This window comes from Phascolarctos cinereus, unplaced genomic scaffold (assembly GCF_003287225.1).
Source record: "Phascolarctos cinereus isolate Bilbo 61053 unplaced genomic scaffold, phaCin_HiC Scaffold_9;HRSCAF=440, whole genome shotgun sequence".
NCBI lineage: Eukaryota > Metazoa > Chordata > Mammalia > Diprotodontia > Phascolarctidae > Phascolarctos > Phascolarctos cinereus.
This window is the reverse complement of record NW_027556402.1, coordinates 262,958,042-262,983,336: the sequence shown is the minus strand read 5'-3', so window position 1 is coordinate 262,983,336 and position 25,295 is coordinate 262,958,042. Positions and strand designations below refer to the sequence as shown.

The 25,295-nt window shown below is 54.4% G+C and overlaps 1 protein-coding gene across 4 annotated transcripts in view; it reads left to right on the top strand.

Annotated features, from left to right (window-relative positions):
• The first annotated feature begins 2,722 nt into the window (after positions 1-2,722).
• The window catches only part of KCNQ1 (potassium voltage-gated channel subfamily Q member 1), a 352,441-nt gene continuing 329,868 nt past the window's right edge, over positions 2,723-25,295 (top strand). For 2 of the 4 annotated variants that reach the window (XM_020970731.2, XM_020970732.2), the window contains exon 1: positions 2,724-3,359. In XM_020970731.2, coding sequence (XP_020826390.1) covers positions 2,746-3,359 — 614 coding nt within the window. In that variant the 5' untranslated portion in view covers positions 2,724-2,745. Of the gene's footprint in view, positions 3,360-25,295 lie in introns of all 4 variants that reach the window. The other 2 variants (XM_078148943.1, XM_020970730.2) reach the window with 2 other exon arrangements.

The window sequence follows — 25,295 nt, the reverse complement described above, 5'->3', positions numbered from 1 at the left end:
CTTTCCAGGGAAATCCAGCTTCTGGGATGGTCATCACACTGAGCCTTCCTGCTGCTGTTCCTGAGTTCCACCATGTTCCATTTGTTTCCTACAACACATCTTCACTTTACAAAGGTGGAAACTGAGGTCCAGAAAGGCAAAGTGCCCATATTTCCTCCATGGTTAACAAATCCCCTCCTGGTCATCCCCAAGAACAAAGGATAAACCACAACCTTCTCCCATCCCATTGATTCTGATCCCCCAGCTGTCATCATTCAAACCCCTCTGAATGTCTCCTGAGATGGATCCTCCTTGTGATCATGCTCTTTAACCATAGGTGCCCCCATGTCCAGGCCTTCTCTTCTCCTTCCTTCACTTGGTGATATCATCAGCTCCCATACATTTAATTACCATCTCTATAATAACTCTCAAATTCACTTACCTAGCCTCTTTCCTGACCTGTCTCCCACCTCCCCCTACCTATAGGTCACCTTGATCTGGATGTATCATGGACGACTTTCACTTACCACGGCCCAAGCTGACTTCATGTTCTTTCCCCCACCCCCCCCCTTTGGGCTGACTCACCCACCTGGTGGGATGGGGAATCAGGAAGGAGGCAGCCCCTGGGCTTAGCCTTGAGCGGGCTTTTTTTTAAACAAACATCGTTATCATATTCTGATTGATGTCTTTGTTTTTACATCTCATTCATTTCTGAATATATCTCCTCCCTCCCTCCTACACAATGACCTTCTCTTGTAACCAATACTTTATTTTTAAAAAAATGATTTATTTATTTTTAGTTTTCAACATTCACTTCCATAAGCTTTTGAGTTATAAATTTTTTCCCCTTCCCTCCCTCCCTTCCTGCCTTCCTTCCCAAGATGGCTTGCAATCTGAGAGAGGCTCTACATATACATTCCTATTAAACATATTCTCACATTTGTCATGTAACCAATACCTTTTAAAAGAGAAATAGGTTCAGATGTTGTACCAGACACTTTTCTTATACGACCTGGGTTCAAATCCCACCTGGGAAACATATATCCTTAGTGACTTTGGGCAAGTAATTTGATTTCCCCAGTCCTCAGTTTCCCCTTCTGTAAAATGAAGGAGTTTAAACTAATGGAAGTTCCTTCTGGCTCCACATGTATGAGTCCATGACCCACATAGAACTTTTTCTTCTATGGATTCCAGGTGCAGTTCTCTATTTGACACCCCCACTCACTCTGGGGTAACTTCAGGGCCTTGGGGAGGCCTCCCTCCCCACTCTCCAAATGCACTCCTACCCCCAGCTCCTATAGCTCCATTCTCTGGCACCCCCAGAGTCCAAACCTAAGCATTCAGATGGTAAAATGCCAGAGTCCCAGGGAGGGGTGACTTTGGAAACTTTTTCCTCCCCCCACAAATACTTGTATCACCAACTCACTCTGCCAGAGGGTTGAGGACACAGAGGGGTCTGAGACCCTGCCCCACAGGGCCTGAGGGGTTTGTGATTTAGTTGGGGAGATCAGCAGGAGACCTGCTCAGGAAGTTAACCTAATACTAAGCCCCCAGGGATAATCGACTGGGACAGGTGCACCCCAGGACAGATGGCACCAGAAGGCTTCCAAAAGGAAGGTCTAGGAAGAGCTGAAGAAGGTCTGCACACACCTCAGTGTGAGGGTAGGACCTCTGGGTCAGGGGACCTTGGGAATCTGCGGGCAGAAAAGAGCCTGGGAGAGGAAAGGAGGGAAAGGCAGAGCAGAAAGCTCATCTGCCTCAAGGGGCCCTCTAGCCACTTAATGTGGCATCCGCAAGAGGGCAAATTGTAAATTCCTGCTCTGGGGCCCCATTGCCTCCCCATCTACTAAATCAAAGTGGGGTGCGAAAGGTCCCTTCCAGGGCACTGATTTTGGAGGGGAGAGAACCTGGATTCAAAGCCCACCTTGGACACTTACTACTTGTGTGATCGTGGGGGGCCTCAGTTTCTTCATCGAGGGACTCGAACTAGCTAGTCTCCGGGGTTTCTTCCGACCCTAAGCCTGTGATCCTCTACAAGGCCAGGAGGGGGGTGGACCTGGGCCGCAAGGCCCTAGTAGTGCTGCCTATGTCTTCCTTCTTTCCCCCTTTGGGGGCTGAGTAAGTGGGAGCGGAGCCCGAGGCTCCAGAGGGAAAGGGACTAGGGATAGGGCCAGCCTGTGGAGCGGCTGCGGCTGAAGACCACGAAGGTGGAGGGGGCGGGTGGGAAGAGAGACAGTCACGGGGCTATCCCCTCCTGGGGAAGGCTTGGCCTCCCAAGGGTCCTCATGGCCTACGGGCTGGGGAGAGAGGCCGGCCCTTGGTTTCTGTCTCCCTGCCTCTGCAGATGCTTCGCACCTGCTGCTGCGACCAGTCAGAAGCTCGGGGACCAGGCTTCTAGCCCTCGGAAGCGGCTGGGGGTCGGAGCAAAGATGTTCCGAAGACTTTCAATGGGGACCGTGGGTTGGGGGCAAGGAGGCCAGGGGCCTACGAAGCAGGTGTCGCTGTTTACGTGTTTACGAGCGCCCAGAGCGTGGGTGGGGGGGAAGGGGTGGAGGATGGGGATTAAGGGTCCCTGGGGAGCGCGGGGTTCCAGGGGGCGCCCTTGGGCTATGGCTCGGGGCCCCCAAGCCGGGCACGGAGAGGGGCGGGGCAGGGAGCAGGGGGGTGTATAGGTTGCAGCCTCTTGAGTGAGGAGGGGCGGGGAGACAGCCCGAACCCCGCCCCGGGCGGCGGGCATGGGCAGCTCCCGCCTCCCTGGCTCAGTTGATGCCTCCCCTCGGGAGTGGGAGCCCAGTCTCCAGGGCAGCGGCGGTGGCGGCAGCTCTTGAAGCCGGGAGCGGAGAGCGCCGCCCTCCTTCCTTCCTCCCTCCCGTCCCCTCCTCTTCTCCAGTCCCTTCCCGTCCCCTCCAGTCCCGTCCCGTCCCTTCCGAGCCGCCGCCGTCCAGTGTCCCGCGGCTGGCCGCTGCCGCCCTTCGCTCCAGAGCCGACCCCATGGCGTCCTCCGCCGGGTCCCCGCAGCAGTCAGAGCGAAGGCTCTGGGGTTGGGGCCGTCGGGCCAGCGGGCCCCTGGGACTCAACCTCAGCCCCAAGGCCTCCTTCCCCTCGGAGCTCGCCGAGGTGAACCCGGTGGCCGGAGCGCTCTACGCGCCTATCCCCGCGCCAGGGCCCGGCCCTCCCCCTGCGGCAGCGCAGGGGCCCCGGGGTACCCCGGCCCCGCCATCACCGTCGCCATCCCCGCCGCCCACCGTGAACCTGGAGCCGCGCATGTCCATCTACAGCGTGTGGCGGCCGCTGCTCACCCGCACCCACATCCAGGGACGTGTCTACAACTTCCTCGAGAGACCGACGGGCTGGAAGTGCTTCCTGTACCACTTCACGGTGTAAGTGTACGCGCCGCCCTCTCTGCGTCCCGCACAGGACAGGGGACTGTCCCAGCTCTCTTGCCCTGGCCTGGCTCCTGCCTGGGGCCACCGTTGAGCTGGCCAGGGAGGGCTGCTGGGCATCGTGTGGGACTCTGGCACCTGGGATGTGGGCCCTTCGTGTCTGTCTTTGGCCAGCGGCACCTCCCCCCACCTGGGGCAAGACTGCAGCTCCTGAGAGCCCAGCACCTGCCCCAGGCTTGGTGGGGGCCGGTGAGGAGGAAGGGGGCGCTCAACCGGCCCCTTCTCCCCGTGGGAGACCCAGACCGCTGGGCTCTCCCTGCCATGCTGGTCCCTGGTTCCCAGGAGCCAGCCTGCCCAGGATGCCTGTACAAACGGCCAGGGAATAGTGGTTCTTGAAGGGGGTGGGGGTGGGGCTAGGACTGAACAGGAGGAAGGGCTCTGATTGCATTGGTGCTGTCTCCTAGCCCCATTTTGGGGTCTTGTGCCTTTCCTTCATTCAGCCTCCTAGAAGCAGCCACAGAAAAGTGGCCTTGGCCTTGACTAAGGAAAGGAGGGAGGGAATTGTGCCTGGTTTCATTTGGGAGTTCAAGGAGTGAGCTGTCTACCCACGCATCCACCCACCCATCCACCCACCCATCCACCCCATCCACCCATCTACCCATCCATCCATCCATGCATCCATGCATTCTCTCCCTCCTGGTGGTGGTGTCCATTCCTTGGCCCCTTGCTTGCAGCAATCTTTTTTTCTCTTTCTTTGTCTGTTCTTGGGAATCTGGGGATATTCTGAGTGTAGGTGAAAAACCCAAAACCCAGAGACACCTGCTCACTAGGGAGAACAGAAAGTTCCCACTGGAATTGCCCCAGGCACATTCTCTGGGAGATTATTCCTAGTGAGGGGTGGGGAGTCTCTCTGAGAAGAAAGTTGGGGGTAGAATGGTTTGGAGAGAGTAATCAGTTTTCCTGTCAAGGCACTGGACAGGGATGGTGCTGGTAATTAGGGTGGGGTTAGATGCTCTGGGGTCAGGTTTGTTTTGTCCACTTTGGGAAGAGGTGGAATGACTAGGATGCCAGACTTAGAATCAGCAAGATCAAGGTTTGAAATCTCTCACCAGATACTTGCTAAGCTGTGTGATCCTGGCAAATCACCTAGCTTCTCAGCCTCAGTTTCTTAATCTGTAAAATGGAGATAATAACACTAACCTCTTCCCCTCCTGTCTCTCCTCACCTCCTCCTCCTCTCCCTCTAACAGGGGAGGCCAGTGCCTTGTGATCTTCTAGTTCTTGGTGCATGAATGAGGGCCCCGGCCCAAATGCAGGTCTAGGGTGGGCCCCACGCTGACTTACCCTGTGGGCTCCTCAAAGGTAATGCAGGTGCCCAGGCTTTAGCTGGGCCCATTATACCCAAACCTGGATTGACATAAAATCGAAGTCATTGGTGACATCCTCTGATCACAAGGTTTAGAAGGGACATTAGCTCACATCTAAACCCACCCCTATATCTTACAGAGGAGGAAACTGAGGCCCAGAGAGGGGAAGAGCTCTGGTCTGGGTCACACATGGCTAGAAAGTGGCATCTTTAAATTTCCAGCCCTGTCTCTCTGGCTCCCCCCCTCCCCCACTGCACCTTACCCAGGGATGGGATACAATGACAAGTTACTCCAAGTTCACAGAGGGGTCCCTTTCACTGTGTGTGTGTGTGTGTGTGTGTGTGTGTGTGTGTGTGTGTGTGTGAAAGAGAGCGAGCGAGAGCGCTTGCAGGTGCTCTGCACATCCATGAGAGTAGTGAGTTGTTTGCATTCAGCAGAAGTTGACTAAGCCCCTACTGGGTGCAAAACGCTGACCCAAGCAGCTCCAGCCTAGAGGGGAATCACTGTGTGGAAGCAGGAAAGGGGGTGAACAAGATCAGTGAACAAGCATTTATGAAGCGCCTGCTGTATCCCAAGCTCTGTGCTAACACCAAGTCCCCAAACAGTTCCTGTACTCAAGGAGCTTATATTTCATTGGGGGAGACAAGAGCTATAGACTGGAGCCTGGCAGATAAATGGAGGAGATGGAGGGTCAGCTGACAAAGGATGACCCTAGCAGCTGGGGGCTTCCTGGAGTAGGAGCGCTTGGGCTGGCTTTCAAAGGAAGCCAGGGATTGTACCAGGCAGTCAGTACAATGTAGGGAGAGCGTTCCAGGTCTAGGGAACAGCCCAGACAAAGGGCCAGGGCCAGTGAGGGGCCAGCCTGTACTGGGTATGGGGAAGGGAGGCAGGAAGGAACCAGGTCGTGAAGGGCTTTGAATGCAAAACAGAACCTTTTATATTGATTTTGGAAGTAATAGGGAGCCACTGGGGGTTCTTGAGGTTGACATGACTAGTTTTATGCCATTGGCAGTTGTATTTGAGAGGGGAAGAGTGGAAGAAAGGAGGCTTATTGGAAGGCTATTGACATAGTCCAGGTAAGAGGAGAGGAGGTGACCTTGTGAGTGGACAGAATGGGATGGATGTGAGAGATACTGGGAAGAAGGAAATTGCAAGATTTGTCAGCAGAGTGGATAGGTGGGGATGAGAGAGAAGAGTCGGGAATGACCCTGTGGTTGGGAAGCTGGCTGAGGGAGGATGGCAGTGCCCTTGAGAGTGATGGAGAAGTTTGGGAGAGGGAAGAGTTGGGGGGAGGAGGTAATGAGCTCAGGTTTTGATGTGTTGATTTTGAGATGAGATGTCCCAAGGGCAGTGGGTGATGAGGAGCTTAGGAGAGAAACATGGTCTATGGTCTTTGGTCTGTGAGCCAGGAATCATTGATCCCCTGTGATCTTATGAGCTCAGCCAATTGATGTCATCCAGAGGGAAAGAAGGAGAGGGTCCAGGCCAGAGTCTGGGGGCACCCAGGGCTAGTAGGAGTGACCTGGAGGAAGCTAAGAGACTAGTGGCTGTTGTTGCCATGTGGCATTCCATTCAGATTTGCAAAGCTTTTGATAGAAACCTATCACAAAAGAACCCTGTGAGCAGTTGCTTTTATTCCCAGTGGAAAGATGAGGAAACCGATGATCAGAAAGGTTGAGGGACTGCCCAGAGTCACATCCAGGTAAGTGTCAAAGGCAAATTTGAACCCACACCCTCCTGACTCCCAGTTCAGCACAATGATATCATTCTGAGAAGTAAAGGAACCAGATGCCCTTTCTGTAGGGGGCTTACAGTCCTGTTTTGGGGGGGTCTATTGAGAAGGACACAAAGAAGTGTAATAGAGAACAGTCCTTGCTCTCAGGAGGCTTACAGTCTGGGGGATGTGAAAGGTGGACACTGAAACCACAGCCCCGCCTAAGTTGGCTGCAAGGTAGAATGTGCTGGTGAGATAAGCAGAAATTCCGATGAGAGGTGAGAGAAAGGCCATTCCTAGCCTGGGGTGGCAGGTGGGGATGGAGGGGAAAGGGGCAGGTTCTGTGATCCCTGAGTCAGTCATTGTGTTGTGGGGCTCAGGGGAGCTGACTCGATGATACCCAAGGAAGATAGAGGCTGGGATCGCAGGGGCTGCTCAGCTTCCCAGGTGGGGCGCACTGTCTGATCGGGGGTTTCGGGGGCATCATCTGGAGTCCCCTAGCCTCAGGCTCCTTACACAAGCTTCCTAATTCTGAAAGATGGGCAGGTCCAAAACGCTGGGGAGGTTTTCCCTGGGAGGACTTGAGCATGGAAGGATGTTCTGGGCTTTTGGCTGGGCAAGCCTTTATTTGCGTGTCTCCCCTCTGTCTTCTTGTAGTTTTAAAGATTTTACTGATGGCGTCTGCTCACATCACTAACCCTCCAGTGTCTCGAACCTTCTGGAACAAGGACAGCTAATTAAAGCCAGTGGATGCCCCATTCCCAGACCCCCGGCCACCACTTCCCTCTGGGCTAGAAGGAAGTATGCCGGCACATGGGGCTTCTGGGCTTGGTGGCACCGGTAAGCCAAGGCTGGTGTCTTGCTGGGACGTTAGTCTTTCATTACTGTAGAAGCTGCGTCTGTTTGGCTGACTTCTCTGCCTTTGTTCCGCCCTGTCTTCTCCTCGTTTCTCGTGGCCAGTGAGTGATTCCCACGAGGTTTCTCTTCTCCGCTGCAGGCAGCCCTTTCCCAGTGGATTTTGCAGCTGTCCCCAGAAGTGCTAGGACGGACAGTTTCTGGTGAATGGGCCTTTCCTCACCCCTGCCTTTGGCTTCCTTGGGGTTCATGCTCTGTAATGGAGTCCCCAGATCAAAGGCCAAGCTGGTCGCTTTACAGTTTAGGATGTTGCTACCTGAAGAGGGCAAGGGACCCACCCAAGGTCACACCATCAGTAAGTAAATGGCAGGGCTGGGATTCCAAGCCAGGTGCTGTGACTTTTGCCTCAGGGCTCCTCCCAGGGCATCCTGGACTGCCAGAAGCTGAGAGGTCAGTTCAAGCCTCCTTGGGGAGAGCCTTACAGACAGAAGGGCCAAGCTCTCCCCTCAGCCCTCTTCCCCCATCCCAGAACACAGCAGAGGCAGAGGCCTTGCTGCTCTCTTTCGGGCCCCTGTCCTGTTTTAACTCAAGGAGAAAGTGATTTCTGGGGGCCGAATGTGCCTGCAGAGTGTTACAGCCAGATCCTTCCATTTTAGAAAGGGGAAAACGGAGACCCCGAGAGGAGAGGGACAGGCCATTGCCACTCTGCCTGTGACTCTGGCATGGCCTGGCCCACATGGCCCCTCTCCTCCGTCTAGGGTCAGCCCCCAACGCTTTCCTCTGTAGTTGTGGAATATTAAAGAATCCGAGGGAGCTATCGATCCAGTGCCTTCGCTTTACAGGTCAGGAAACTGAGGCTCTGACAAGTGTCATGGCTTGCCTGAGGTCACCCAGGGAGGGAGAGTGAGCCAAGCAGGGGGTGAGCCCGCCTCCTCTATGGGCTCTTTCATTTCCTCCTGCGGCGTCCAGGGTCTGCACAGAATCAGGAGACGTCTGGGGAGGCGAGAGGGGGTAGAAGGACCCGGCTGTGGGAAGTGAGAAGTGAGAAGGGCAGGAGCCCTGGATTTAGGGTCACATGACCCCAGCTTGACCTATATGCCTCCCTGGTGTAACCTCCCCTCCTTTCCAGTATAAGCCCCTTGAAGGCAGGGGTCTTCTCTCTGTATCCCCCCCTCAGTGCCCAGGACTGTGTCTGGCCCACAGGCTGAGGAATAAGCTCATGGTCATTGGCTGATTGCTCTATTAGCTGTGGACTCCTGAGGGGTGCCTCTGGGTTTCCAGGTGCTCCTCTGTGCAGTGAGGTGGCTGGGCTCAATTCTTGAATGAGGGCTGGGAGCTGGCCAGCTTGCTCCACCTGGTCCCAGCTCCCTCTGGCTAGAGTGTGGGGAGCTGACTCCTCTGTCTGACCCTGGGCTGGAGCATTATAGTGTTTACCCAGAAGCCCCTGGGCTCTCTGGACAGTCTTCTCACAGGAATGGGCCCCGATGGCCGCATCCCCAGTCCCCCAGAGGAGAAAGAGGCCTGGTGTAGAGCTGGGTGTTCTATAGACAGTGCATAATGCTCTTTGGGAGGAGTACTTGACTAGGGGACAGGTGGGGCCTTGGAGAGAGGAGCCCCTTTGAACCTTGGTTTCTGCTTTGGTGAGGAGGCTTATGACTGTGAGGGCTTCGGGGAGGCTGAGCTGGACTCTGGGTTCCTCCTCCCTCATGCTAGATGGCCTAGGGCCAGACTGAGTGTGGGGGCAGACTCTGGGGGGCCACCCTGTGTCAGGCCTGTTCCGGTCAGGGCCCTTCTCAGAGCCTCCTCTGCAGCCTGACCCATGCTGCTGCTGCTACTGCCCGCCCACAGGAAGCGTGGCTTTACAAGTGGGCTTCTTCCTGATTTCAATTGTTTTTGCTCTAGGAAATTTCTTACCAAGAGCATTTCTGGCCTGGAAGGAGGTGAGGGTAGCTGGCCCCAGGGGCTGCCCTCCTCTGCTGGGGGAAGTGAAGGGAGGGGGATGTTGTGTCCTCTGGTGGAAGGCAGGAAGGCTTGCTGGGGGTCGGACCTGCTGCCCTCTAAAGCCCGTCCCTGATTCTTCTGCAGGGGCTGGGATTCGAGGACAGGCCGTACTACTGTCTGAGCGTGAGACTTCACACAAGCATCTGCCCCTCTGGGCCTCATTTTCCCCATCTGTCAAATAAGGGGGTTGGACTTGGGGGGGGTGCTCAGACATCCTTTGGACTGATTTCCTGCTTTGGTGGTCTCCTCCAGCCTGGGAGGCTGCGGAGGCTTGAAGGATTGGTCAGTGAGGACAAGAGCCCTTCATTCATTTGGCTCTGGCCCTTCCCAGGGGCAGAGCAGGAGGGTTCCCACCTCATGGAGCGTGGTGCACACTCCCTGTCTGGGAACATCACTGGTGCCTCCCCCTTGGCCACACCTTTGGGGGAAGGGCCTGTGTCTCCAGAAGGCCCCTCAAATGGCCTGTTATCAGTGAGTGATTGGGCCAGTCTTCACAATTTCCTTCATTGTGAGCCGAGAAAGGACAGGGAGGCTCTGGGGGTGCAGCGCCCCAGGATGGGCCTCCTCAGCTTGCCATCCTTCCGTGCAGGCTTGCCCTTTCCATGATCCGTCTTTCCCTGCTGCAGGACTCTGGTCTCCTCACCCTGCCCAAACCTCTGCCCTGGGCTTGGCGTGTCACTGAGCCAGTCATCTTAGAGCCGGGAGGGGCCTCAGAGGTCAGTCAGGCCAGCTGATCTCATTGGGCAGGGAAAGATGACCAAGGCCCAGGGAGGCAAAGCCACTGTCCAAGGCCACACAGCTGTTAAGTGGCATAGTTGAGATCTGAACCCAGGCCCTCCAGGCAACAGCCAGAGCTTTCCTTACAGTGCTCCGCTGAACAGGGTCAAACAGGAAGTAAGTGACAGAGCCAGCATTTGAACCCACATCCTCTGCCTCACTTTTCTCCTGTCTCTGCTTTTGGAAATCCCAGCCTTCCTTGACCAAGGCCTAGTTCAGCCCTACTTCATGCAGGAAGCCTTCCCAGCTTTCCTGGTCCCGGCTCCGGGCCGTCTCTTCCGGGGCACATTCAGCCTCCTCTCGTGCGGCCTGTGTTCTGGTCTCTGGGTGCCGGGGCGGCTGAGGGCCGGGGGAGCTCTCTGGCGGGATGAGCACCAGGCTGCGTCCCCCTCGGTGACCAGCGCGGGACCCGCCCGTAGCTGAGCTGCCTTGGGAGGATCGCTGGCTGGAGGGCAGTCTTGGCCGGGGCAGGGGAAGCAGGGACAGCCTGGCTGCACTCCGTCTGCCCTGGCTTGTTCCTGATGCCCCGCCCCCACCGCCCTGGGTGCCGCTGCGCTGGGATGAGGTCTTCCATAAACGTTTCTTCGGTGGCATCCGACGAGGCTGCAGAGTTGATCCAAACATTCCATGGAGGATATCCTGTCTCCTGAAATTCCAGGCCTCTCTAGACAGTGCCCAGAGAGATCAGAGGCTCTTCCTGCGGGCAGTCCCCTCTTTCTTTGGTCCCCACGGGGCCTGCAGAGGAAAGGGGGAGGCGACCCCTCTGTCGCACCATGGCAGATTTGCCCCCCTGGGTTTCACAGGTCATGGGATCATAGGAATCACGACAGGCCCCCGGGTTCATCTGGTCTGTGTTCTGCAGTTAGGGAAGCAGAGTGAGATGACTTGCTCAAGGTCACTCAGTTAGGAGCAGGGCCTGGGACCCTGGAGGGGTTTCTGCCATTCAGGTCTGGGGGTCCCACCTGGACGCTGAAGGAGTCAGGGGAGGGTTTGTGTGTGTGCGTGTCTGCTGCCTAGATCCCCATGTGGCGGGGGTGGGGGATCCTCAAATGTCAGAGTTGGAAGGGACCTTGGAGAGACCAGCTAGCGAGGAGGAAGGAAGGAAGCAGGTGCGACCGTGGCCCCCCCGTCCTCAGTAGACTCCAGTAGCTCCCTGTCGCCTCAGCAGCACATACAAAATGCCTTGTTTGGCCTTCAAGGCCCTTCCTAGCCTGTTTGAATTTTCCCTACTAGTGATACACGGAACAAGCTGCTTCTCAGTCCCTGAAGTGTTTAGTTGCTGTTGCTCATCCGCCTTCCCTGTGTCCTGCCTCAGTTTCCCTCTATGTAAAACAGACGGCATGATGAGTTGCCTTCTTCCTTCCTTGTGGATCGCAATGTGTCTCCTCCCTAGCCCAGGACAGTGAGAGTCCTTCAGCCAGCCAGGCCCTGGGCATAGGCCCCGCTGGGCTGCCTGGGAGGGGGGGAGAAGGGGGCTTCTCCCCAGGTGGAGCGATGGTCAGGACACTGAGGGCAGCATTGAGGGGAGGGGGGCCCACACCTGCTCCCCCTGCCCACCCCTTCCTGCCCTTCCTGGCTCGGGTGCATCAAAGGTAGCACCCGCTGAGGTGACCCCAGTGCCTCCTGGGGAAGGGGAGAGCCAGCCCGGGGCGGGGGGGGGGGCTGGTTAACCATTGACTGGACGCTCAGGCTCGCCCTGCCCCCTTCCTCGGCCTGGCTGTCGGCCCTCCCAGAGTTTATTGTCAACAGAAACATGCTTGGAAGACAAATGACTGACTAGGGCCTCCTGGGGCTGGCCTCCGCTCCACTGCTTTGGTGCAGCCTCCCAGTGGTGAGGCACTAGGAGGGTGGGCAGGACTGGGGCTTGTGGTGCCATGACGGCAGGCTCTTCCTCTCTCTCCTCCAGGGCCCTGACTCAGGAAGCAGAGCAGCTCTGGGACTCAGCACAGTAGGCAACGTGGCTCCTGGTCGCTGTTTCTCCTTCTTTAATTAGATCCCTTGGGCTGGTGTCTCAGTGGATAGAGCACCAGTCCTGGAGTCAGGAGGACCTGAGTTCAAATTTGACCTCAGACACTTCCTAGCTGTGTGACCCTGTAAGTCCCTTAACCCCATTTGCCTCAGTTTCATCATCTGTACAATGAGCTGGAGAAGGAAATGGCAAACCACTCCAGCGTCTTTGCCAAGCAAACCCCAAATAGGGTCATGAACAGAGTCAGACATGATGGAAATTACTGAACAACAGTAGCATTTACTGAGTAGTATGGGACCAGGCACTGGGGCCTCCAGGACAAAAATGAATCGGCCTCAGGCCTCGAGGCCTGAGAAGCCCAGGGCCCTGGAGGAAGCAGGGTTTGTATAGTGGTTAGGGCATGGGAGGAGCCTGAAAGGCCCTGGATCCTGCTGGGTGACCGTGGGCCCCTCACTTCACCTCAACCTCTGTCTGTAAAATGGCCTTTATCCTGAAGATGACCCAACAAAAAAGGCCGAGAGTCAATCCCCAGGGTAAGTGATGAGTCAAGAAGACTGCCCTCAGGGGCCTCACCTCCTCAGGTCCTGATCCAGATCCTCCTACTGTTGTTTAGTAATTTCCATCGTGTCAGAGCAATGGCTGAGCCACTCGCTGGTGAGACAAGGGCAGCAGGACCGAATGTAGAGAGAGGCTCGTGCTGGCTGCGATTCCAAAAAGGGGAGAGAATGGACGCTCGGCTGAGATTCCTGGGAGGATCATTAAAGGGGTGGTGGGTGACCATTCAGACAAGGAGGCAGTGATTACAAGAGCCCACTCTGGACACTGTTCCTTTGCTGGCAGGATCACGAAACAGGAGACGTGGAGACAACTTACCTGATTTTAGACACGCTGTTCTGGTAAAGATAGACATAGAGAAGAATAAAATCGATTATAGTGATTCAGCCCTAAGGAGTGGTGTCCGCATGGCAGGAGGTCTCCACTGAAGGACCACAGGGCTCTGTGCTTGGCTTTATACTGCTCCATGTTTTTGTCAGTGGCTTGGATAAAAGCCAGAGATGAAATGCACTGTCTTCAGATGGAGTCAAGCTGAGGGGTGGGAGGCAGGCAACTAGCACAGTCATGGATGTCACAGGGGTAAGGGTAAAGTCTGACACTCTGGCGCAGCAAAATCAAGTCTACAAGTGTAAGATGGGAAGGTCTGGGTAGGCAGCAGGTGTTCTGAAGAAAGGTCTGGGATCTGAGTGGGCCACAAACTCCAAATGAGTCAGCTGTGGGATATGTCAGTCAAGATAGCTTATGGTATCTTGGGGGCACTAGAGGAGTGGGGGGAGGCTGAGCTTCCAGGAACTGGGAGGTGTGAGTCCCTCTGGGCTCTGCTCTCATCACACATGGTCTGGAGGGCTAGAGGACTGGAGGACTGAAAGCTCAGTTTAAGGATGGGGATAAACCCTGTCTCTCCTCCCCTACCTCCTCTTCCTCCTGCTCTCTCCCCCTCCCTCTCACTCTCTCTTCTCCCCCTCCCTCTCTGTCCTCCCTTTCCTCCTCCCTCTCTCTCTCTTCCCTTACCCCTCCCTCCCCCTCTCTCTCCTCCCCTCCCTCTCCTCTCTCTCCCCCTCCCTCTCTCTTCTTCCCCTCCTTCTCCTTCCTCTCCTCCTCCCTCTCTCCTCCCCTGCCTCTTCCTTTCTCCCCTCTCTCTCCTCCCCCTCCTCTTCCCTGTCTCCCCATTTCCCCTCTTTCTTCTCCTCCTCCCTCTCCTCCCTCTCCTCCTCCCTCTCTCTCCTCCGCCTCCCCTCCCTCTCTCTTCTGCCCCTCCCCCTCCTTCTTTCTCCCCTTCCCCCCCTACCTCCCCTCCCCCTCGCTCTCACTTCCCCTCCCCCCCACTGCTGGCCTTCATGGCTCCAAGGCCAGCACTGTGCTCCAGGCCTTGACAACTGGGGCATCTCAAGGGCTTGTTCATAAGCGCTTGTCTCCTGATGGATGGTGAGCAGTGATGGGAGACCTTCTCTGCTCTTGGTGAATCTGTCCCGGGTTTTCATGGGCAGTTGGGGTGGGGCAGCCGTATGGCTAATCCCTAAGCTGTCTGGTTTGGCTTTGGAGGGAACATCTCTAGTTTCATTTCTGCTGAGGTTCCTCTTGGCCTGGATGTTCACTTCAGGCCGGTGCAAACACTGGGAAGTTCCTTTTTCTGAGTGTGCACCAGCTAGGTGGTACAGCCGAGTGGGTAAGGGTGACATGTGGCAGAGAGCAGGCAGGCAGGGACAGAAGGGAGTCATCCCCTGAGGCCTGGCCTCTAGGAGGCTAAATCGGTGAAGTGTGAGCTCTGTCGGGGCTTTGAGGGGGGTCCTGCAGCCTCCCCAGCCAAGGCTAGAGGCTCATCACCAGGAAAATGGCCAATGGGTGATGGATTCTTTGGCCGTGGTGAGCCACGAGACTTTTCTAGGAAATATGATTTCCCCAGACAGAAGTGACCAACGTGCAGGAGGGCCTGGTTTTAAGGGGCTGATGAGATGCAGGGAAAGAAGGCTGGGATATTCTTTAAGGAGGTTTAACCTAAAGCAATCAGCTTTGCATGAGGTCTGTTGGTCCATGAGGTCCAGATGGAGGGAGCTTGACACACTAGTCAGACACAGTCAGTTCATTTTGCAGATGGAGAAACTGAGGCAGCACAGGCCGGTGACAGGGCCAGAGCACCTTATAGATCTTTGGTCTATGGATGCTGCCCTGCCCATAGGGCACAGACTGTTGCTGGCTCTATCATAGTAAGGTGATTGCACTTGGACTTTGTGGCCTCCAATGTCTCTCCCAGCTCTGACGTTCTGTCCAGGTCTTTGGGCCTTGGTGGGACTAAGGAGACCACGCGATCCCCAACCCCAGCACTTGTGTTGTGGCTGCTTTGGGAGCCTCAGTCCCCTTGTCTGAGGAGACAGAGCCGGCCCTTCCCAGGACAGGTCCTGGCTCCTCTCGGGTGCCTGGGCCTTGGAGCTGCGCCTGTCCTCAGAGACGTTAGCCACAGTTATTTTGAGGACACATCTACACTTACTTTGGGGCTGCCTGGCAATTCCTTCCCACTTTCAGTTCCTCTTGGGCTCCTGAGCCACTTTCAAAGCTCTTAGATGGGATGTGAGCTGCCTCTGCTCCAGTGCTGGGCGCCACCTCTGCTTTCACACCCAGTGTGCCAGCATGCATGCGTGCATCCATCCATTCATTCATCCACCTGCCCATTCATTCATGCAAGTATTCATTTGTCTGTCCATGCATCAGTTTATCCATCCATTCCTTCACTAATGTGTTCCCTTTGTTTGTCTATGCATGCATGCATGCATTGATCCATGCATCCATCCATTCATTCATGCGCTCATTCGTTTATCTGTCCACGCATCCATCCATCTATCTATCCGTTCATTCACCCATCCATCCATTCATTAATTCATTCATAGCACTCATTTATGCAGTGTTTATGGGATGCAGAGCTCTACGCTTGACCCTGGGAGGGGTTAGAAGGTTCTGTGCACTCTGGGCTCCAGGGGACATGCCCGATCTCGGAGGGAGCTCAGATACTCATGCATATAACTCTATCCACACCATCCTACAGTGAGAGCTGAAAAGGAGAAGCTGCCACAGTGGGTGCTGTGCAAGATCTCCTGTTCCATGCTGGGGATACAAGGTTGCCTACCCTCAGGGAACTTACAGTCAAGTAGAAAAGATAAGAATCCTAGGACAATAGCTCTAGAACTAGAATGGATCTCAGAGGCATCTAGAACATCTCCCTAATTCTCTAGACGAGGAACATGAAGTCAAGACACATACCTGAGGTGTGCACACACACACACACACACACACACACACACACACACGGCAGTGTACAGTATACTGGGCCTGGAGTTAGGAAGACTCCTCTTCCTGAATTCAAATCCAGCCTCAGACGCTGACTAGCTGTGTGTCCCTGGGCAAGTCACTTAATACTGCTTGCCTCAGTTTCCTCATCTATAAAATGAGCTGGAGAAGAAAATGGCAAGCCACTCCAGTATCTCTGCTAAGAAAACCCCCAGTGGGGTCGTGGAGAGTCAGACAGGACTGAAAATGACTGAATAACAACAACAATGCATGTGTGTGTATACAGAGACACCTACATATGCTGACTGTCCGTCTGTCTCTCCAGTATGCAGCAGAAAGAAAAAGCACACAAAAGAGATCAGATCAGAGTGGCTGGAGTCAGGTCCGATGTGGAGGCCGTGTTGCCCAAGCTGGCCCTTGAGGAACGGTCAATGTCCCCATAAGCCGAGGTGTCTCCTAAACAACGGTTCTGACCATGCCACTTCTTCCTTAATAAACTCTCGTGGATGGGGCAGCTAGGTGGCACAGTGAATAGAGCTCTGGTCTTGGAGTGAGGAGGACCTGAGTTCAAATGCAGCCTCAGACACTTAATACTAACTAGCTGTGTGACCCTGAGCAAGTCACTTAACCCCAATTACCTCACCAAAAAAATCAAAGAAACAAAAAAGCCTCACGTGGCTCCCTATTACTCCTAAGTTTCTTTAAATACACAATCAGCCCTTCACAATCTGTCTGCCACTGATACTTCCAATCTTACTATACCTCATCCCCTTCACACACGTCATGGTCCTGTCACACTGACCTTCTTGCTGGCTCTCCCAGCTGACATCCCATCTCCTATCTCTGTGCCTTTGCCTAGAACACCCCCACATCAGAAATACCCCTCCCCCCCCACACCTTCTCCCTCTTATAACCTCTAACTTCCTTTCAAGGTCAGCTAAGTGTGGCCTGGCACACTGTTCCTGGCCTCCCCAGCTGTATACTTGACAGGAAGCAGATCCCCTTGGGCTATTTTGTATTGATTTGAAGGGGTGCTTGCTGCCCCCATAATAATGCAGTGAGCCCCTTGAGATCTGGGGCTGCTGCATCTTTGCTCTCTCTCTCTCAGTACTTGCAGTTTTGGGGATCATTCCAGGTGATGACGACAATGATGTTCGCCGAGTGCCATGTGGCATGATTCCCTGTGATCCTGTTCAGAACCCTGTGATGTGGGGGCTTTGTGGGTTATGACCTCCACTTTTGCCCTGTCCTAGGTCCCTTTGTTGACTGCTGGTCACCCTCCTACCCTCTGAACCCTCTGGGGACCAGCTTCAGTCCTGGCCTATGAAGGAATAGCCCCAAGATCAATCAGGGGCTGGGGCTGCCCAGAATTCACACCTTCTTCTTGTTTTCTGATCCCCTGTGTGTCCACTGAAGTCACTACTCTGGTAAATAGGGACGTCCCTGGATTTACCCCACAGTCATTTGCTCCAAAAAGTATTTAAATCAACCTTTTTCGTATTTGAATCCCATCTCCTCCCCCCACCCCCAGATATTTGGTGAGTTAGGGTTTCCCCGGTGAAGGCCTCCTACAGCCGAGATCCGCCAGAAGGATCTGATCCAAGATTAGCCCCAGCCCTGCTGGTGAGGCACTGGGCATGAGCTCCCGGTGCTTCTGAGTTAGCTTTTGAGGAGAAGAAGAAGAAAGGGTGGTGAGGTTGGAGTGCACCAGGCCTGCCCTGTGGGCAACTTTTTGTTCGGCTTCTGGGGATGCTAAGGATTGGAGTGATGACCCAAGGGTTCTCTGTCCTGGGAGAGTCCAACAAAGACAAAGTCTAGGAAACCACATGGGCATTCCCCCTGCCCCTTTCCCATAAACTGCAAACCTCCCGCACTTTGCTTTGGTTTTATTTTGTTTTTTTGTGGCTAGGCAACGGGGTTAAGTGACTTGCCCAGGGTCACACAGCTAGTGAGTGTTATGTGTCTGAGGCTGGATTTGAACTCAGGTCCTCCTGACTCCAGGGCTGGTGCTCTATCCACTGCGCCACCAGCTGCCCCAACGTCCCCCACTTTGGGAAGCATTGCTCATCCTCCTCTTCTGAGCAGCAGGGGCAGCCCCTCACACATCCATTCTCCCTGTGCTTTGGGGTTCTCCAATGGGCTTGTCCTGCCTTTTCTATTCTAGCCATCGTGTTGGAGTGAGCGTTGTCTTTGGCCCCTGCTGCACTAAAAGTTTCTCAAGGGCAGAACGGAGGGCAGGGCACGTCAGAGCCGGGAGGGACCTGAGAGCGGAGAACTTGGTGCCTGGAAGGGAATTCAGGCGCTGTTAGTCCTTGGCCCTTATTTTATGGAGGGGGAGGCTGAGACCCAGGGAGGGGAAAGGGCTGGCTCAAAGTCACCGTGAGAGTCGGTGGCAGAACCAGGCCCTGCCCCCAAGTCTCAGACCAGCTAGGATTCTTGCCACTCCATCCCTGGGCAGCCAGGCCCTGGGTTGTCATCCCCGCCTTCTCAGATAGCCTTATCCAGCCACGTTCCTGAGGGAGGGGCACACTGCGCTCCTGATGCATCAGAATCAGGTGACTTGTCACTCTCACATGAAGTGCTGCGGCCTCAGCCGAGGAGTTCAGCATCTCTGGTGAGAGCGCTGGGGCTCACACGGACAGAGCCCTTCTTAAAAAGGAAATTTCATTTTTAAAAAAATCACCAGAAATCCCAGCTTTTCCCCCTCCCAACTTCCCACTCCCTCAAAAGAGACAGAAACAAGAGCTCTGTTACAAACCTGTAGAGTTAAGCAGAACAAATTGCCGTGACTGGCTGCCAAGCTATTGGGTCTCACACTGAGTCCATCTCCTCTGCCAGAAGGTGGGAAGCAGGTATCATTGCTTTGACTCCCTCAATTCCCAGGTCTTTGCCATTGCAAAAAGAGATATAAATGTGCTTTGCTGTCTCATTAAAGGTAAATTTTCCCCCTATAGAATATGTTCAATTTTGCGAGGTAAGTTATTCTTGGCCATAAACCCATATCCTGGGGCAGCAAGGTGGCACAGTGGATAGAGCACTGGCCCTGAAGTCAGGAGGACCTGAGTTCAAATCCGGCCTCAGACCAAACACTTGACGCTTACTAGCTGTGTGACCCTGGGCAAGTCACTTAACCCCAATTGCCTAAAAGCAAAAAAATAAAAAAAAAAGTAAAAAAATAAAAATAAATAAACCCCTATCCTTTACCTTCTGGAATATTGCATTCCAAGCTCTCTGCTCCTTTATAGTGGTGGCTATTAAATAATTTGCGATCTTGACTGTGGCTCCTCTGTACGTGAATTCTTTCTGCCTGCTTGCAGTGTTCTGTTTTTCCTTTGGCTCAGAGCTCTGGACTTTGGCTCTCATGTTCCTGAGAGTTTTCATTTGGGGATTTCTCTCATGAGATGGACTCTATTTCCACACTGCCCCTGGTCCCAGGAGATCTGGGCAGTTACAATTTTTTTTTACCTTGACTTCTTTTGGGCAGAGCTTTCATGCAGTTTGATAATGGTTAAATTGTCTCTCCAATTTCTCAGGTCAGTTATTTTTGCTATGAGATACTTTACATTTTTTTTTCTGTCTTTTGACTTTGTTTAAATATTTTTTGCTTCATTCTTCCTTACAACACGACTAATGTGAAAATATATTCAATAGGAATGTTTATGTAGAGCTTATATCAGATTTCCCACAGTCTTGGGGAGGTATATAGGGAGGGAGGGGGAGAAAATTTAAAACTCAGAAGTTTTTGGAAGTGATTATTGAAAACTAACAATAAATTAATTAATTAAAAAATGACAAAGAATGGTTCTTGCTGCTTCATGTAGTCATCGGCTTCTTTCTGGTCCACTAGAATTTTCAGGTGGTTTGTTGCCTGGGCAAGGTTTTGTACATCTTATGCCAAGATAATAATTCCCTTTATAATCCTTTCTTCCATAGCTCTTATTTCATTTACAAAAACATTTTAAACTCTTAAAAAAACAAAAACAAAAACAAAAAAACCCTCTTGCTTCATCTCTCACAGGAATTCTAGTTGAGTTCTTCCCAAGCTGTGTTTTTCTCTGAGGCTTTGCTTGTAGCTGTTTTGGAGCCACTTCCTTCTTCTGGGTTGGTATCCTATGCATCCGTGTCACCATAAGAGCTTTTCACAGCGATGTTCTCTTGTCTTGCATCGTTTGTTTGTTTGCTTATTCTTCCAGCCTACTTCTTGACATCAAAATTTATGTTCAGATCAGGCTCTGAGCACTTTTAGAGGGGATGGGAAGGAAAGAAGCCTCCATATGGTACCTCCTAGGTGTCAGGAGCTGTGCTAATCACTTTATAAATTTGCCCCATGTGATCCTCACAGCAAGCCTGCGAAGTGCTGTTATTAAACTCGTTTTACAGTTTAGGGAACTAGCAGAGAAGTGCTATTGGCTCAGAGTGCCAGGACTGGGTGCTCCCTTTGGCTTGGGATTCCTGCCCTGACTATTCCTCTGTAGACTTTAGACTGGGCTAGAAACTGGAGCTGAGCCCCTGCCCTGCAGCTAGAGTCGGAACCAATCAGCTGCTGCTCACTTCTAACCTTGTTCCTCAGTCAGCACCCAGACTAGGGTTCCGCACCTCGTGTCACGCTGGAACCCCACCCAGGGCGCACATGTAGGGTTAGGGTTAAGGTTCTGGGGCTGAAATGGGTAGTAAGGGACAGAGCCACCAGCTGGCCCTCATCCTCACACTGTGAGGCCACTCTGTGTTGGCCTTGAGACCTCATCTGACTCTGCCTGGTCCTTCCCTGTGTGGGAATGCCTCTGCGCTGCTGGTCTTGGCCATTCCCAGGGTCACAGCCCCCTCTGTTGGTCTCCCCTTTGCTGACCTGGGCTGGAAATGGACTCACCGTAGTTTTGTCTCAGATGTCCCTGGCAGGGCTTGGCTGGTGCATTTTCTCCATCTTTGGGGAGGAGGGAGGTTTCCCCCATCTTGTCTCCACCTCCCAAGGCAGTTGTACGCAGAACTTTGACACCTGCTACTTTTGGGGCTGATAGCAGGCACCAGAGAGAGGTACGGCAGGTGCTGTGAGATTTACAGATGGGGAGACTGAGGCACAGTGTCAGGGAGGAGAGGCTCCTAAAATGTGGCCCCAGAAATAAGCAGAGCCCTCCATGTTTGGGGTCTGTCTGCCCCCCTCCCCTGAAGTCTCCTTCCCACCATCCCCTAAAGACCCTCCTGCTTTCCAGAGCATTTTGTGCCTGCTGCCCTTTTTCATCTTTCATCGCAGATGTGGTAAGATCCCAGGATTTAGCTCTGGGTGGGACCTCAAGTCTGCTAAGACCCAAAGAGGTGAAGGGGCTTGGCCAAGTTCACAGGATGCTGAGTGGCAGGTCTGGGACTTGGCTTTTGCTCGAGAACCTTGGGAACCAGCGGCAGCAAAGGAAGGCGGCTCCGCAGGAGCCACAAATGCGCATCTCCTTGGGCTGGGCTGGGCTGGAGGGGCAGATTCCCCTGGAGTTTAGCCTCTCTGCCACCCTGTTCAGTGGGTGAGCAGCTGGCAGGTCTGCCTCCAAGTGCACCCTCCTCAGCCCTCCAAAAATGCCCACTGCCTCTGGCGTGTCACTCCTTGGACCCTCTGCCTCAGCACTTTTGCCAAAAGCTACAGCAGGCTGAGGGGCTAGGAGTGTGGGCCGTGGGCATCACATCTGGGCTGGGCACCCTGAGCCTACAGCTGGCATCACCATGTGGGCATGGCATCAGAAGGCCCAGGCAGCCCCAGTAGATAGACAGGTCCCTGCAGCAGCCACCCCCACCCATCAGTCTGGGTGTTTTCCTTCTTGGTGATGGTTGAGCCCCACTTCCTGGGGGTGGCCTGGGCCTGACTGAACTTAGCTTGAAGACACTCTTTCCTCAGTCCTACTTTGTGCCATTTGCCTGGCACCCCTCCTCTCCCTCCCTCTCAGCACACTCCCTCCCCTTATTCCTTGAGCCCCAGGGACCATGCTCATTTACGCAGCGCTTCTGTCCTCCCACCCTGCCCCACTACCTACTGATAGAAAGCCTGGCATTCAAGGCCCTGCCAAATCTGTTGCTTCCACCCTGTCCAGCCCGACTTTGTGCTCTGCCCCTTTCCATTCCCTGAGGGCTGACCCATGCCTGAAGGGGTCCCTGCACGTGGGCTGGGCTTTCTTACCTCTTGCTTAGCTGTGGCTGGTGCACTGTTAGGGCAAGTTCTCCACTCTCTCCTCTGCCGTCCTCTGAGGCTCATTGCATGGGTCACCTTCAAGCTGCCTTCTCTTCAAGGCACCCCGGGAAGAGCCCGGCCTTGGACTGGAGGCCCCTGTGCTTCCCAGCTTGGAGACCCTGGGCCTCCACTCAGCGTCCTGGAGCCTCTCTTTCCCCACCTATAAGATATAGGTAATAATAGTCACTCCCAGCCTCAGAGAGCCGCTGGGGAGAAGGTTCTGGGCTGCTTCTAGTGCCTTCAGAAGGTGAGGAAGCCTCAGGTGGGCCTGCCTTATTCTTCCCCTTCATCATTCTGACAGCACCACTTCCTCTCCTGCCTCAGTGTATCCAGGATGTCATTGGTGTGGCAGGTGAGGGAACTGAGGGAGCTTGGCCTTCCCCACCTGCCTCATTGATAAGGTGGAGCTCTCCTCTGTGCCCCGTGTGCCCCTCTCTGGCCGAAGGAGCTGGCTGGGCACCAGAAGCCACCCCCTGGCATGCCCGCTCACTCACTCTTCTGTCTCTGGGGTTGCCCACCTGCTGTCTCTAGATGCTCAGCCGACGCCTCCTTTTTCTGTCCCGCATTTTACTGGAGGGCGGGGAGGCCTCTGAGGTCGGGACAGAGTCCCAGGCCATGGCATTCTCACTTCTGCCTGCAGCCCCCCACCCCAGCACAGAAGAGCTCCTGGCCTCCGCAAGGGCCCAGGCTGCTCCGGGTCCTCTCTCCTGCTTGGGCAGCTCTCGCCCTATCGAGCTGTCTCTGCTGTCCTGCCCCCTGCCCAGCGTTGCTGCCCATTTTCCTCTCTGGGGCTGCGAAGCAGTCAGATCTCTCTTTCACACGGGCAAGCTCTGAGTCCTTGAAGATGCCAGTGGAGTCCCTCCGCCTCCTCTCCTCCAGGCTGAGTGCCCCCAGTGCCCTCAGGCTCTTGCTTGTCCCACCCTGGGCACTCTCCAGAATCTCGATGTCCTTCCAAAAACGTGGCCCCAGAAATGAGTGGGGTCCCCCAGATTTGGGGCCTGCCTTCCCCTCACCCCCGCCACCGGGCACCCTCCCTCAGCCTCCGCGGCTCTTCTCCCTTCACATTTGTTCTCTTGATTATCACATCACACGAATGCCTCACACTGAGCTCATGGTCCACTCTGACCCCCAGGTCTCTTTCAGGAGAATTGTACTCTAGACATCTCCTCTGCCTTAGGGTGGTGATGTTGATTTTTCAAACCTAAGTGATTAACGTTGACCTTTCCCCCTGTTCAGTTTCACCTCAGCTGATTTGTCCTGGTGTCCTGGCCCTCCATGACCTTGTCGGAGCCCAACTCTGCCTTCTTGCAGGTTAGCTCTTCTCCTTCCCAGCTCAGTGAGGGGAATGTTCGTTCAAACTCATTTTTTTTCTAGATAACAGACATTTCTTTTCTCTCCCTTCCTCCCTCTTCCCATTGGGAGGAAAATGAAAAACAAAACTCTTGGAACAAATGGTCTGGTAGATTCCTATAGTGGCCTTCTCCAAAGATGTCTGTGTCCTTCTGTCCCACAAACCCCTGGCCTCTCTGTCAGCAGGGGGGTAGCAAGCTTCCTTATCAGTCCCTGGAACTGGGCCTTGGCCTGGTATTGGTGCCACCCCTTCTCAGCTTGCTCCTGCCAATGTTGGGGTACCCTAAGGCTCGCAAGTACGGTATCTGTTGGCGAGGAGGTGGCCTTCTGCGCCGATGGGCAGCATCTGGGTCTCAGGAGCATCTTCCCCCTGACAGAATGGAAGCTCCTAGCGTGGGAGCGGGGGCTGGGTGTGTAGAGCATTCCAGGTGAAAGAGCTCCCTCTGCCAGTGTAGACTGATACCCTCTCTGGTGTCAGGGAGATGCCCGGGCCTCAAGAGATGAAATGATGTGCTCAAGGTCACTCTGTCAGCCTCTGACACAGAGGAAGACTTGAACCCATATTGTTGCCTCTGAGGCCAGAGAAGTGGCCTGGTTGTGACCTCCCCCAAACCCTGTTAGGAAACTGAGGCAGAGAGAGGTAAAGTGACTTGGTCAGGGCCACACAGCCTAAGAACTGTCTGAGGCTAGATTTGAACTCAGGTCTTCCTGACTCCAGAAAAAGACCCAGTTCCTGGGCATCTTGGGGGTGCCTTGGGATGAATGAAGGATAAGAATGATGGGGATAGAGAGGAGTGATCAGAATGTCTTCTCCTGTCTGTCCAGGGCTTCAGGCCTCCCTAAAGGTTTTCCAAGGTGTGTCCTCAGTTGCCCCATTTTGCTCAGGACTCCGACCAGTTTAAGCCATCCCCAGAGGGGCTAGGGCTTCGAGATGGAAGGAACCTGGGAGACCACTTAGAGCCTCATTTTAGAGAGGAAAGAGCAAGGGCTCTAGAAGGGCCAAGGAGGGCTTTGCCTAGCGTCACATAGCCAGAAAATATTGGAGCCAGGCTTTGGATTGTGATTGCAGTGTGTGTGTGTGTGTGTGTGTGTGTGTGTGTGATCCACGTCCTGGCTGGGGGATGCTCTGTATGCCTGGCCTCCTCCAACTCCAGTGGTGTGTCTCCTGACCAGTGAGAAACACTGATGAGAGGCTGGGCGTCGGGGGAGGGGTGAAGTGACTCCATCCCCACTGAGCGTTTATCCCCTGGGTCCTGGGCCTCCCTGTGGCTTAGCCACAGCACACCTGAGCGGATCTGCCCACGGGGTGATGTGCCCTGCTGAGGATCGTTGGCAGTGACCTGGAAAGAGTCGGCAGCCCAGCCTTTCTGGTCACCAACCTCAAGGTTTCTAAGTCACCCGCAGGCAGCCCAAAGGTCGCTTTGCTCCTGGCTTCCTCTCGTGGCAGCAGTAGCAAGGGCTAGATAACATCGGTATCAGAGACAGCAAACATTGTGCCCATCTTGGATCTGTGCAGCCCCCATGCTGGCCTCCTCCCGAGGCCCACTCTGCAGACTTCAGTTATGGAGGATTTCTTTAGCCCGGGAGCCTGCCCTCAGGGAGCTCCCAGCAGAGGAGGGGAAGAAGACACCCAAGCAGGTGACTCTTGTACCAAATTCTATACATTCCACAGCCCTCTGGTTGTTTGAGACCCCGACTGACTCCCCCAGGAGACTGGGAGCTCATTGAGGGCAGGCGTTGGCTTTCACCTTTACCTCCGCAGTGCCTCGCACAGTGCCTGATACACAAAAGGTACTTGATAAATGTTGCTGGCTGGCGTCTTTATTGTAGAGGGGGCCGGATACAAACAGATATATGTGCTA